The following is a 13,959-nucleotide window of genomic DNA, read 5'->3' on the forward strand; positions in this document are numbered from 1 at the left end:
ACACATTTCACCTTTTAAAGTATGAAGAATATCCTTTCATACACAAAATTTGTAGGATAGATTACTAATTTTCTGAACCTTTAATTTTGCCACAATTTCTTTTATCTCAGTTAAGACTATTAAATCAGACTTTTCTATAGTTTTGCTACTTTAAAAGTAAAATTAAAATAATTTTACGTATTTTAATCTTGTATTTCTTTCTAACCTCAGGGAGAATTGCATTCTAGGAGAGGATGGTCATTTGTTAAGTATAGAAACACTTTAGTTGTATGTGTGTATATATACATACATAAACATTCATCTATGTGAATAAACTAGTTAGTTTACAGTGAATATTATGGGAAACCTTCCCATGACCATGTCTACCTATGAGTGTTAACTTTAATATTTTTATAAATAGGTCAGTCCTTCCAATTAATTGTTCTAAGAATTTGCTTCAACTTATGTTCTAAAGATATATTTCTAAGTTTAGTTAGAACAACTAAATAATCCAAGTAGAAAATTTATATCAGTAAAGGTGAGTAGGCTAGGCACAGTGGCTCTTGCCTTTAATACCAGCACTTTGAGAGAACAAGGTGAGAAGATCTCTTGAGCCCAGGAATTGAGACTGGCCTGGGCCACATAGTGAGACCCCATCTTTACAAGCAAAAAAAAAACAAAAAAAAATTGCCTGGTGTAGTTGTGCATGCCTGTAGTTCCAGTTGGTCAGGAGGCTGAGGTGGGAGTATCACTTGAGCCCAGGAGTTCAGGGCTGCAATGCACTATGAGTCTGGGCAACAGAGCAAAACTGTCTCTAAATGAATGAATAAAAGAGGTCAAAAATGAACCTATCCCAGGACATGTAATTAACTTTTCTTTTTGTTCACTGAAAATTTGTTTATTAAGTTGTTAATGTTTTACAAAGTTTGTTCAGTGTTATATGGAACTTAAAATCCTGAGTTTCCCCTCAATAATACAGATGGTTTTAATACAGGCATTTGTACAAACTACTGCAATTACTGATACCTAATATAATTAGACTTCTGTAACTTCCATTTGTCAGGTAAATGAAACACCTCTCAAAGTTACCATAACTTTAGGAATTCACAAATTCCTATTTCTCCAGTTTTTCATTAGTGCGTTTTAAACTTTCTTAAAAGTGTAAAACAAAACCCCCAAATCAAAAGCCTTAATATGAACCAACATTGAGAGACAGAGTAATGTAAGAAACTCTTTTATTCATCACAGGGAACAAAAATACAGAATATATTTACTAATTTCTTTTCCACTAAAGAAAATGCACTTTGTATTTAGATAAATAAATTCTTAATTGCTGGAAGTTGCCTCTGGAGAATGATCCATAAGTGCCCAATCAATGGTCAGATATTGATACCAGGGTCCATCTCTTCTACATTAATCTTCATACTTCCAGCTCCTTTATCTGCAATTCATCCTTTTCCATTTCAATCTGAAAGATAGCCATTATTCTTTAGTAATTCTTTTCACGATCATCATAGAAAGTATGGACAATCCACCTCAATATAGGATGCTTATAATAGTCCCATTGTTCTGGGATATAGCCTTCTGGAATTTCTACTAGTTCAGTTTCACCAATGAATACATTCACCAGAGTTTCACCAATTGCCACTGGAATCCTTGTAAACAAAATGTGGAATGTCAATAAATTCAAAAAACACTCATTGTGAAATCTAGAAGCTTTCATGATAAATAGGCTTTTCCCATGGTCTCCACTGTGTTAAACAGGAGTGACAGCCCTCACAAAGCCACAGGTGAGGAAGCCCCTGAATCCCAGTTGAATGCCAAGGCACTGGCCAGACAGCTGCCACTGCAGTAACTGAGGCCTGTTGCAAAAAACTCATGGCTTCGTTGGCTGCCTTAATGAGTTTTAAACCTTTCATTCAGTTAATCTAATGTCATATCTTGATTAAAACAGATTCATGTTCATTAGTAGTGGTTTCATAAGAATGTTTATAATGAACAGTTCTACTTTTCATATATATTTATTTAGCAAACCATTGTGATCAGTAATGGTTTAAGGAAATGGATACAGATTAATCATCTCTAAAAAGAACACTCTATGGCATGCAGTGTTCCCCGTTGTCATTAGATAATGAGCTTGAAGTTACTTTCCGACAGAAATGTTATATTCTCCTCATAATCCTATCTATTTGAGTTAATTGTCCTCATTATAAATGGCACCTATTGATAAAGAGGCGATCTTTTATATTGGAATGAGGATGGCATTGGCTGTGAGAAGAACCAGATTGAAATTCTAATCATGTTTCAGACTCTGAAATCTTTGGTAAATAATTTACCTTTTTTGCAGTTAGCAATTTCCTCATCTTTAAGCAGTGAAATAAAGGTAAGATAATAATGCCCTATCTGTATTACAGGGTTATAATAAGGATCAGAATAAATAATAAATATAAGAATGTTGATAAGCATATATTACTATGGAAATGGATGCTATTTAGTATTTATTATTGGTGTCAGAAGCCAGCTAGGTTACTAGTGCAATGAAACAGACTCTTTGTATAAAGCTAATTAGTCCCCAAGGGAATTGAATCCATAACCTTGTATTATCCCATATTCAAACCAACTAATTTTACCAGCCCAAGCCATATACTATACTTCTTTTTTGCATATATTTATAAACAAAGTTCATTTTTCATTATTTCAGAGGAGTATTTCACAAAATCTTGGAGGATACTGTATTAGTCCATTCTCACACTGCTATGAATAAATACCCAAGACTGGGTAATTTATAAAGAATAGATGTTTAATTGACTCACAGTTCTGCGGAGCTTGGGAGTCCTCAGGAAACTTAAAATCATGGAGGAAGGGGAATCAAATGCATCCTTCTTCACATGGCAGCAGCAAGGAGAAGTGCCAAGCAAAAGGGTGAAAGCTGCTTAAAAACCATTGGATCTTGTGAGAACTCATTCACTATCACAAGAACAGCCTGAGGGAAATGACTCCCATCATTGAATTATCTTATTCAGTTTTCTTTCCCTAGTCCTACCCTTGACACCTGGGGATTATTACAATTCAAGGTGAGATTTGGGTGGGGATGCAGAGCTAAACCATATAATTCCATACCTGGCACCTCCCAAATCTCATGTCTCAAATTTCAAAACACAATCATGCCCTTCGTCTCCTAAAGTCTTCACTCATTGCAGCATTAACCTAGCATTCCAAGTCCAAAGTCTCTTTTTAGACAGGACATGTTCCTCCTGCCTAGGAGCCCGTAAAATGAAAAGTTAATCAATTTCTAGATACAACAGGGATACAAGCATTGGGCAAATATACCCGTTTCAAATGGGAAAAATTGGCCAAAACAAAGGGGCTAGAGGCCCCCTGCAGGTCTGAAATCCAATAAGACAATCATTAAACCTCAGAGTTCCAAAATGATCTCCTTTGACTCTATGTCTCATATCCAGGACATGCTGATGCAAGAGGTGGGTTCCCATGACCTTGGGCAACTTTGCCCTGTATCTTGGCAGGGCGAAGCCCCTCTCCTGGTTGTTTTCACACGGTGGTGTTGAGTGTCTATGGCTTTTCCAGGTTCAGGGTACAAGCTGTCAGTAGATCTGCCATTCTGGGGTCTGGAGGACGGTGGCCCTCTTCTCATAGCTCCTCTAGGCAATGCCCCAGTGGCCACTATGTGCGGGGGCTCCAACCCCATATTTTGCTTCTGCACTACCAGAGAGTCTCCATAAGTGCTCTGCCCCTGCAGAAAACTTCTGCCTGGACATCTAGGTGTTTTCATATATCCTGTAAAATCTAGGTTAGAGGTTCCCAAACCTCAGTTCTTCACTTTTGTGTACTTGCGGGCTCAACACCACATGGAAGTTGCCAGGGCTTGGGGCTTGCACCCTCTGAAGCCATGGCCCAAGCTATACCATGTCCCCTTTCAGCCTTGGCTGGAGGGGCAGGGAGGCAGGGCATCAAAGAGGCTGCACACAGCAGAGGGGCTTTGGACCTGACACAGAAAATCATTTTTCTCTTCTAGGCCTCCAGGCCTGTGATGGGAGGGGCTGCCATGAAAGTCTCATGCCTTGGAGAAATTTTCCTCATTGTCTTGGTGGTTAGCATTTGGCGCCTCATTACTTGTGCAAATTTCTGCCTCGGGGTTAAATTTCTCCCCAGAAAATTGATTTTTCTTTTCTACTGCATTGTTAGTCTGCAAGTTTTTTAAACTTTTATGCTCTGCTTTCTCTTGAACACTTTGCTGCTTAGAAATTTCTTCTGCCAGATACCCTAAATCATCTCTCCCAAGTTCAAAGTTCCACAGATCTTTAGGTCAGGGACAAAATGCCACCAGTCTCTCTGCATTGCAAGAGTGATCTTTACTCCCTTACCCAAGAAGTTTCACATCTCCATCTGAGACCACCTCAGCCTGTACTTTATTGTCCATATCACTATCAGCATTTTAGTCAAAGCCATACAACAAGTCTTTGGGAAGTTCCAAAGCTTCCCACATTTTCCTATCTTCTTCTGAGCCCTCCAAACTGTTCCAACCTCTGCCTGTTACCCATTTCCAAATTCGCTTCCACATTTTCGGGTATCTTTACAGAAGCACCCACTATCCACTCCCAATTTACTGTATTAGTCTGTTATCACACTGCTATGAAGAAATACCTGAGACTGGTTAATTTATTTTATTTTATTATTTTTTTGAGATGGACTTTCGCTCTGTCACCAATCCTGAAGTACAGTGGTGTGATTGCAGCTCACTGCAACCTCTGCCTCCTGAGTTCTAGCAATTCTCCTGCCTTAGCCTCCCAAGTAGCTGAGATTATAGGCATGCATCACTACGCCCAGCTAATTTTTGTATTTTTAGTAGAGATGGGGTGTCGCCATGTTGGCCAGGCTGGTCTTGAACTCCTGACCTCAGGTAATCCGCCCACCTCTGCCTCCAGAAGTGCTAGGATTACAGGTGTGAACCACTGCGGAGACTGGGTAATTTATAGAGAAAAGAGGTTAAATTGACCCAGTTCCGCAGGGCTGGGGAGGCCTAAGGAAACTTACAGTCATGGCCAAAGGGGAAGCAAACACATCCTTATTCACATGGCCATAGCAAGAAATACCAAGCAAAAGGAGAACATTTCTTTATAAAACCCTCAGGTATCGTGAGAGCTCACTTGTGATCACGATTTGGGTGAGGACACAGAGCCAAACCATATCAGATGCCAACTTCCCTAGCATTCGTATGTTAACAGAAGTAGTCACTGTTCAGAATTTATAATGCTTATTAAAGATTTTACACAAGTCTTTTTCATATACCGTTAAACCCTTAGATTTTGCTAAATATTTAGATACTTTAGTAATATCTTAAAAAGTGTATATAATCTTCAAAAATAAGGTAGTTAAAATCTTAAACTACAAATATCTATTGATATATATTTCCTCAATTTTTTCAACTATATTTTCTAAGCATTTAAATTTGGATTATTTATATTTCAGGCACAAGTACCCTCAAATTCATCAAGAATTCCAGGTCCTCCTCCACCACCTCCATTGCCAGGTGCTGGGCCGCCTCCACCACCACCACCACCACCTCTACCCGGAGGAGCTCCTCCTCCTCCTCCTCCTCCTCCACCACCTCCTTTACCTGGAATGGCAGGGATACCACCACCACCACCACTTTTATTTGGGGGACCTCCTCCACCACCACCCCTTGGAGGAGTTCCTTGTCCCCCCGGATTATCAGTTGATCTACCTTATGGAATGAAGCAGAAAAAAATCTATAAACCTGAAGTGTCCATGAAGAGAATTAATTGGTCAAAGGTAATACTAAAACTAGAGTATTTTGATTTTGTCTAGCTGTTGGTGATCATTGCTATGTGTATGCATTGTATAATGTTTGAGAGTATGACCGCTGACTCTTTCCCTTCCTTTCTGAGTTCATCATTTTATGTCTGTCTGTCAATTTAGGGTCTAGATAATTGGAAACACTCTGGATAGTTTGACATTGTGAAGTAGACAAAAGAAAAATCAAAGTGATGTAGAGAATAATATTTGAAATATACAACAAATGAAAAGCAATTTTGATTCTTTTAACATAGCTTTTCTTTAAAAAAAAATTTAATTGATATGTAATATTTGTACATATTTATGGGGTACATATGATTTTTGCTACATGCATAGAATGTTTAATTATCAAGTCAGGGTGTTTAGGATATCCATTGCCTTTAATATTTGTCATCTGTTTGTGTTGAGAACGTTTCAGCTCTTCTCTTCTAGTTAATTTGAAATATATAATATTTTGTCAACTATGGTCACGTTACTGTGCTATCAGACCCTAGAACTTATTCCTTCTATCTGACTATATGTTTGTACGTATTAACCTATCTCTCTTCACCCTCCCACCTCCCACACACACACTTCCCAGTCTCTGGTAACTAATATTCTATTCTCTACCTTCATATCTACTTTTAAAGCTCCTATATATGAGTGAGAATATATATTTCCTTTTCCGTGTCCAGCTTTTTTTACTTAATATAATGATTTTCAATTCCATACATATTTCTGGAAATGACAGGATTTCATTCTTTTATATAGTTGAATAGTATTCCATTATGTTTCAATACTATGTTTTCTTTATCCATTCATTCATTGATGGACACTTAGCTTGATTTCATACCTTCATTATTGTGCCTAGGGCTGCAATAAACATGAGGGTGCAGGTATCTCTTGATATTCTGATTTTCTTTCCTTTGTATAAATACCCAGTGGTGGGATTACAACATTATCATGTGGTAATTCTGTTATTTAGGTTTTCCATAATGGCTGTACTATTTACATTCCTAACAGTAGTATATGAAAATTTCCTTTTCTCCACATCTTTGCCAGCATTTATTTTTTTTTTTACAATAGCTATTCTAATTGGCATAAGATGCTAATAAGATATCTCAGTGTGATCTTGATTTGTATTTCTCTGGTGATTGGTGATGTTAAGCACATTTTTATGTATCTTGGCCATTTGTATGTCCTCTTTTGAGAAATGTTTACTCAAATTATTTGTCTACTCTTTAATGTGATTATTTGTTTTGTTGCTGTTGTTTGGATTTCTTGCATTTTCTGGATATATACACCAATGGAATAGAATGGACTATCCAACAATAGTCCATTGTTGGATAAATAGTTTGCAGATATTTTCTCCGATTCAATAGATTGTCTCTTTACTCTGTTCATTGTTCCCTTTTCTATGCGGAAGCTTTTAAGTTTAATATAACCTCACTTACCCATTTTTGTTTTTGTTTCCTATGCTTTTCAGGTCTTACCATAAAATCTTTGCCTGGACCAGTGTCCTGGAGCATTTCCCGAACATATTCTTCTAGTAGTTTTATAGTCTCAGGTCTTATGCTTAAGTCTTTAATTCAATTTAAGTCCATTTTTGTATATTGTGAGATACATGGGTCAGGTTTAATTCTTTTGCAAATGGATATCCAGTTTTCCTATCATCATTTGTTAAAGAGGGTGTCCTTTCCCCATTGCATATTCTGGGCACATTTGTGCCAAATCTGTTAGCTGTAAATATATGAATTTACGTCTGGGTTTTCTATTCTAGTCCATTGGTGAATATATCTATTTTTACATTCGTACCATGATGTTTTGACTACTATAGTCTTATATATTTTGAAGTAAACGTCCTGCTTTGATCTTTTTGCTCAGGATTGCTTTGGCTATTCAGGCTCTTGTGTGGTTACATATGAATTTTAGGGTTATTTTTCCTATATTTGTGAAAAAATGTTAATGATATTTTTATAGGGATTGCATTGGATCTGTAGATTGCTTTGGGATGTATGGTTGTTTTAACAATATAAGTTCTTTTATTCTATAAGCATTGTATTTCTTTTTATTTGTTTGTGTCCTCTTTAATTGCTTTCATCAGTGTTTTATAATTTTTCTTATAAAGTTCTTTTACTTCTTTGGTTAAAATAATTCTTAGGCTTTTAATTTTTTGTGGCTATTGTAAATGGGACTGCCTTTTTTATTTCTTTTTCAGCAAGTTTGTTGTTCAGGTATAGCAACATGAGTACATTTTCTGTGTTGATTTTGTATACTCCAACTTACTGAATTTATTAATTCTAAGAGCTTTTTGTGGGATGTTTAGATATCTCCAAATGTCAGATCATGTTGTCTGCAAACAGGGACAGTTTGATGTTCTCTTTTACAATTTGAATGTCCTTTATTTCTTTGCTTGACTGATGGCTCTGGCTGGGACTTCCAGTACTATGTTGAATAGAAATGGTGAAATTGAGCATCCTAGTCTTGTTCAAATTCTTACAGGAAAGGCTTTTGTGTTTTTTCCATTTACTGTGATGTTAGCAATGGGTTTGTCATATATGGCATTTATTACGTGGAGGTATGTTCCCTCTCTGCCTAATTGAGAGTTTTTATTGTGAAGCGATGTTACATTTTATTGAATGCTTTTTCTGCATCTGTTGAGATAATTATATAGTTTTCATCTTTCATTCTTTTGATGTGATGTATCATGTTTATTGATTAGCATATGTTAAACCATCCTGGCATTTCTGGGGTATACCCATTGATTATGGTGTATTATCTTTTGGATGTGCTATTGGATTCAGTTTCCTAGTATTTTGTTGATGAAGTTTATGCCTGTGGTTATCAGGGATATTTTTTAATTGTTGTGTCCTTTTTGGTTTTGGTATTGGGGTAATGCTGGCCTTGTAGGACGAGTTAGGAAGAATTTTCTCCTCTTTAGTTTTTTGGAATAGTTTGACAAGAATTGGTGTTAGTTCTTTTTTACAGGTTTGGAAGAATTTATCAATAAAGTCATTAGTCCTGGAGCTTTTTGATTGGGGGAACTTTCTTAGTAGATTGTATGTATCCCGTAATTTAGCCATTTCCTCTGACTTTTCAGCTCATTAATGTATAGTTATCCATAATAATATCTGACAGTTTTTTTTTTATTTCTGTGGTATTGGTTGTAATATCTCCTTTTCCATTTCTGATTTTGTTTGTTTAGGTCTCTTTTTTTCTTGGTTAGTCTAGCTAGTGGTTTATCAATTTTATCTTTTAAAAAAATCCAACTTGTTGTTTGGTTGCCCTTTTGTGTTATATTTTTAATCTCTCTATGGTTTAGTTCTGCTCTGATGTTTATTATTTTTTTCCTTCTACTGATTTGGGATTTGGTTGGTTCTTGCTTTTTTTGTTCCTTCAGGTGCAAAATTAACTGTTCATTATACATCTTTCCACTTTTTCAAAGTAGGTATTTACTGCTATAAACATCTCTCTTAGCATTGCTTTTACTATATCTCACAGGTTTTGGTATATTGTTTTTTCATCTTCGTTTATGTTAATACATTTTTAAATTTTTTTCTTAATTTCTTAATTGACCCAATGTTCATTGAGGAGCATGTTCTTTAAGTCTACGTATTTGTATAGTTTCTGAAATCCCTCCTGTTATTGATGTCTAATTTTATTCCATTGTGGTCTGAGAAGATACTTGATATGATTTTGATTTTTAAAAATTTATTGAGATTTGTTTTTTAATGGTAATATATGATCTATCCTTGAGAATTATTTTTATGCTGATGGGAGGAATGTTTATTCTGCAGCTGTTGGACAAAATGTTCCACAAATGTCTTTTAGGCCTGTTTGTTCTAAAGTGCAGTTTAAATCTAATGTTTATTTGTTGATTTTCTGCCTAGATGATCTGTCTAATGCTGGGAGTAGGGTGTTGAAGTCCCCAACTATTACTACATTAGAGTCTATCTTTCCCTTTAAATCTTATAATATTTATTTGTTTATCTGGGTGCTCCAGTGTTGGGTACATATATATTTTGACATGTTACCTCTTCTTGCTAAATTGATGCCTTTATCATTATATAATGACCTACTTTGTCTCTTTTACTGTTTTTGATTTAACATATTTTATCTGATATATGTATATTTACTCACTTTTGGTTACCATTTGCAATTTAAAAATCTTCTATTTTATTATTTTCAGTCTATGTGTGTCTTGCAGGTGAAATATGTTTCTTGTTGGAAGCATATAGTTGGGTCATGCTTTTTAATACATTCAACCAGTCTATATCTTCTAACTGGGCAATTTAATTTACATTCAAGTTTATTATTAATAGGTGAGGACTTACTCCTGTCATTTTGTTCACTGTTTTCTGTTTGTTTTGTGTATCCTTTGTTTTTTCCTTCTTTGTTATTGTTTATCCATGTGGTTTGGTAGTTTTCTATAGTGTTAACATTTGAGTCCTTTCTCTTTGTCATTTGTGTGTCTGCTCTACAGGTGATTTTTATACTTTCATGATGATATATTCTCTTTTAGATATGTAGAACTTCCTTAAGCATTTCTTGTAGGGCTTGTCTCGTGGTGATGAATTCCCTCCGTTTTTGTGTGTTTGGGAAAGACATTATTTCTCCTTCATTTCTGAGGGATAGATTTGCTGGGTATATATAACTGGCTTCCAGTTTTTTTTTTTTCTTTTGGCACTTTAAATATACTGTCCCATTCTCTCTTGTCCTGTGGCCTCCCCAGTATGCTGCTCCACATGTTCCCTGGGATGTAGGACACTGTGTGGGCTAGAGTGCTAAGACCAGGTTTCATTGCTGGTTCCAGCCAGTGTCACACCACGTCAGTCATTTGGGTGGATGTGGGGGGATTTCAGTTGGGTTCAAGGATGTGGAGATAGAGAATCATTCAGCCCCAGGGCAGAATGTAGTCTGATGGAGTTTGGGCTCTCAATCTGTTGCCATACTGCAGCTTCTTTGGTCTTGGTGGCATGTGTGGGATCCAGTGTGAATGCCCTTTCTAGAGCAGTGCCATTGCAAGACTGCAGGTAACTTTGTATTCTAAAGACTAGTTTCAGGGCCTGTGGAGGCTGAGTGGGTCTCTTATGGCTAGAATCCTCAGAGTTCACAGTGTTCTGGAATCTGGACCACTGGGGATATGTTATTTACCCTTTTCCCACATTGGGGAGCTTCTCTGGGCTCTAAACTGATCACAGCCAGGCTTGCTGCCTGGATTCCCTCTCTTTCCATGCCTCATGTGTTTTCTGTAACTTCCCTGCCAAATTCCAGTATTCTTACATGCTGTGAATATCTACTCTCTTTTTTTTTTTTTTTTTTGGCTTTTTATGGAGGATGTGAGTGCCACATGCCTCCAGTCAGCCATCTTGAAGCCTCTTCCCCATTTTTCTTAAAATCCTTTGTATTTTTGAGCCTTTTTATCTTATTTGTTTTTCTTAATGAATAACTTTTTTTTTTTAGTTTTACACTTCCAAATAGTATGGAATAAGTGATGATATTTAGTATTGACATACCTTAATTGTTTTTTGATAGGATGTTTGAAATTACTTTCTTCTGAATGTTGTTTGGCTTTATTATTATCAAATAATATGTTTCTTTTAAAAGGTTATTATGTAGATTGACTCAGTCCTCATTGAGTGGGAACTAATATTTTAATGAAAATCTGTATTTACCCAGACAACCATTTGGGGAAATGTCTCAGCATTGTAGGTAGTAAGTTGGTTTAACAAGAATGATTATATCATTTTTCAATCTTATATGTATATTTATGATTAGCTCCTAAGAGTAAACTTGTATTAAATGGTTTTAGAATGTAGTTTTTCTTTTAAAAAAAATTAGGTACAATTCATCAAAATACTGGATTACAAAGCTGTTGCTTTGTTGTATGCCTATGTTAATGTAATGATATGCTTCCTAGTTTAACAGTATAGTATACAGTGTAATGGTAGTTACATATCACAAAGCTTCACAGGATATTGGAAGATGAAGTTCTAATCTTGGGTAGTAGTTAACACCACAGTCCTCTGGAGCATACATCTAGATTTAAATCCCAGCTCTGCCATTTACTAATTTGTGTAGCCACTTAAACTTTCTTGGGCCCTGTTTCCTCATTTTTTAAAGTGGAGATAATAACAGGTCAAAAAATTATTATGAGGATTAAATTAGTTAATATATGCAAATCACTTAAAACAGTACCTGACACAAAGTAGGAGATGTGTGTCAGCTATCCTTATGCTACCTTAAACCTAGTGAGTGAACAAGGGGAATTCACTTTTCTCGGTTTCCCAGTTCTAAAAAACACAGGAACAAGATGATTTTATGTGAGTTGGGGTTAGGATTTCCTAAATTATTTTTAAGCCTCCTAAGTAGAATAATATTTAAGATGCAATTTGCTATGAGGCCTATTGCTATTGTGTACCATTTCTTCACACAATTCTGAGTTTCCCAATGAATATTTACTTTATAAGAAGTATTTAGGTACATCCTGAAATTGACTTCGAGGATAGAGAAGTAAAGGAACTGTCGTTCAACCTTGCTGAAAGTTAGTTTCTTGAAAATTTAAATATGAAGTTATAATTTAGAATCTTTTCTTTGTTATTTTTGTTTCAGGTTGAGCCCACAGAATTATCTGAGAACTGTTTCTGGTTAAAAGTTAAAGAAGACAAGTTTGAGAATCCAGATCTCTTTGCAAAATTGGCACTGAATTTTGCTACTCAGATAAAAGGTACATTTTTAAAAATAAAATAAAAGTTTCTGATTCAGGTATAATTTAATTCAGTGCTTTGCTAAAAATTTCTAGTAATGTGTATATGTATACTTTTCCCACACTGGACAGGTGAAACATAAATAGGTGGACATTTATCCATATTTTACCTAATAACTAAAGAAGGAAATTTATTTTCCCTTTGAATTTTATTACACATAAATGTTATTATTCTTCTGAGAATAGAGTTTATTATTGTTAAATATGTGTGTTGCACTGCTCCATTATAAAATAATCATTTTTACTGAGAAGTAGTGGAGATAAATCTGTTAATTCATCACGTAAGTCTCAGAATTTTTTATGAAATTGAAATAAGATTGGTTCGATAGTCTTAATAGTCTTTCCTGTCATGCTTGTATTAGTATCAATTTGGATTCTTGGGAAATGCTATAGTTTTTGCTTTAATTAGATATTTTAGATTAATATCAAAATCTAGTACCTTATAAGTATTATTTATTGATTTGATAATAGAGTACTTTGTTATTAGATCATTTATTCACTTGTGAATTTCACACATGATTTTGATACTATACAGGTAGCTTCTCAATCTCATAATCATTATGGTTCATTAATTTTTGGTATTTTTTAGCATGATTATTTCACTAATCATTGCAGAAGTGATAGTTCAGTTAAAGATAGTATTTTTTGTCTGAATGAGTCCTTGCAACTGAAAAATGAAAATAATCCATACTCTCATGCCCTTGCACCTTTACCATTCATTTGTATGATTTGTTACATTATGCCTTAGAATATGAGAATAAAAATTTTGGAGAATAGAGGTATGAATTTTTTTTATTATGTACACTGGAGGTTGTTGTGCTGTATTTGTTGTTCTTTGTAAATTGAAGTTAATATACACATGCAAATCTAGGGTGATTAGACTATTCTGAAGAATTTTGATAATTTAAAAATGTTACTACTATTAGGCCTACCTTTTTTTTTCTCATTTGGTATTGTAGACCTCACATTTAATGAATTCTTCAATGACTCAAGTGATTACCATTTAATATAATCACTTTTTAAAGTTAAAAAATTGCTTGTAGTGAAGTGTTCATGCTTATAGCAAATTATTCATATAGTAAAATAAGGTAGTATAACAAATGTAAATCTCCCTTCAATCTCAGAAATACAGCATTTTGCCCAGATAAAATCATTACTTCTAATGTTTCACATTTTATCCTAGAAATAGTCTATGCCTCTCAACACATATGTGCATTTATCATTTTTTGTTTTTTATTTCTTGCTGTTTTCACCAGTTGTGCCCAAAGATTATTCCATAGGTGCTTGTGTTTATCTACTGTGTTCTTTTTACATACTGCATAGAATTTTGTGTAGGGACCTATCTTAATTAATCCCATATTAATGACTAGTTAGATTTGTTCTAGTCTTTTGCTAATTTA

At 35.0% G+C, this 13,959-nt stretch overlaps 1 protein-coding gene across 6 annotated transcripts in view; it reads left to right on the forward strand.

The window, feature by feature from the left end:
• Positions 1-13,959, forward strand: part of DIAPH2 (diaphanous related formin 2) — a 933,611-nt gene that overhangs the window by 266,800 nt on the left and 652,852 nt on the right. For all 6 annotated transcript variants that reach the window (XM_078363563.1, XM_078363565.1, XM_078363567.1 and 3 more), the window contains 2 exons: positions 5,467-5,790; positions 12,406-12,520. In XM_078363563.1, the coding sequence (XP_078219689.1) occupies positions 5,467-5,790; positions 12,406-12,520 (439 nt within the window). The remainder of the gene's footprint in view (positions 1-5,466; positions 5,791-12,405; positions 12,521-13,959) is intronic.

Source organism: Callithrix jacchus, chromosome X, assembly GCF_049354715.1.
Source record: "Callithrix jacchus isolate 240 chromosome X, calJac240_pri, whole genome shotgun sequence".
Taxonomy (NCBI): domain Eukaryota; kingdom Metazoa; phylum Chordata; class Mammalia; order Primates; family Cebidae; genus Callithrix; species Callithrix jacchus.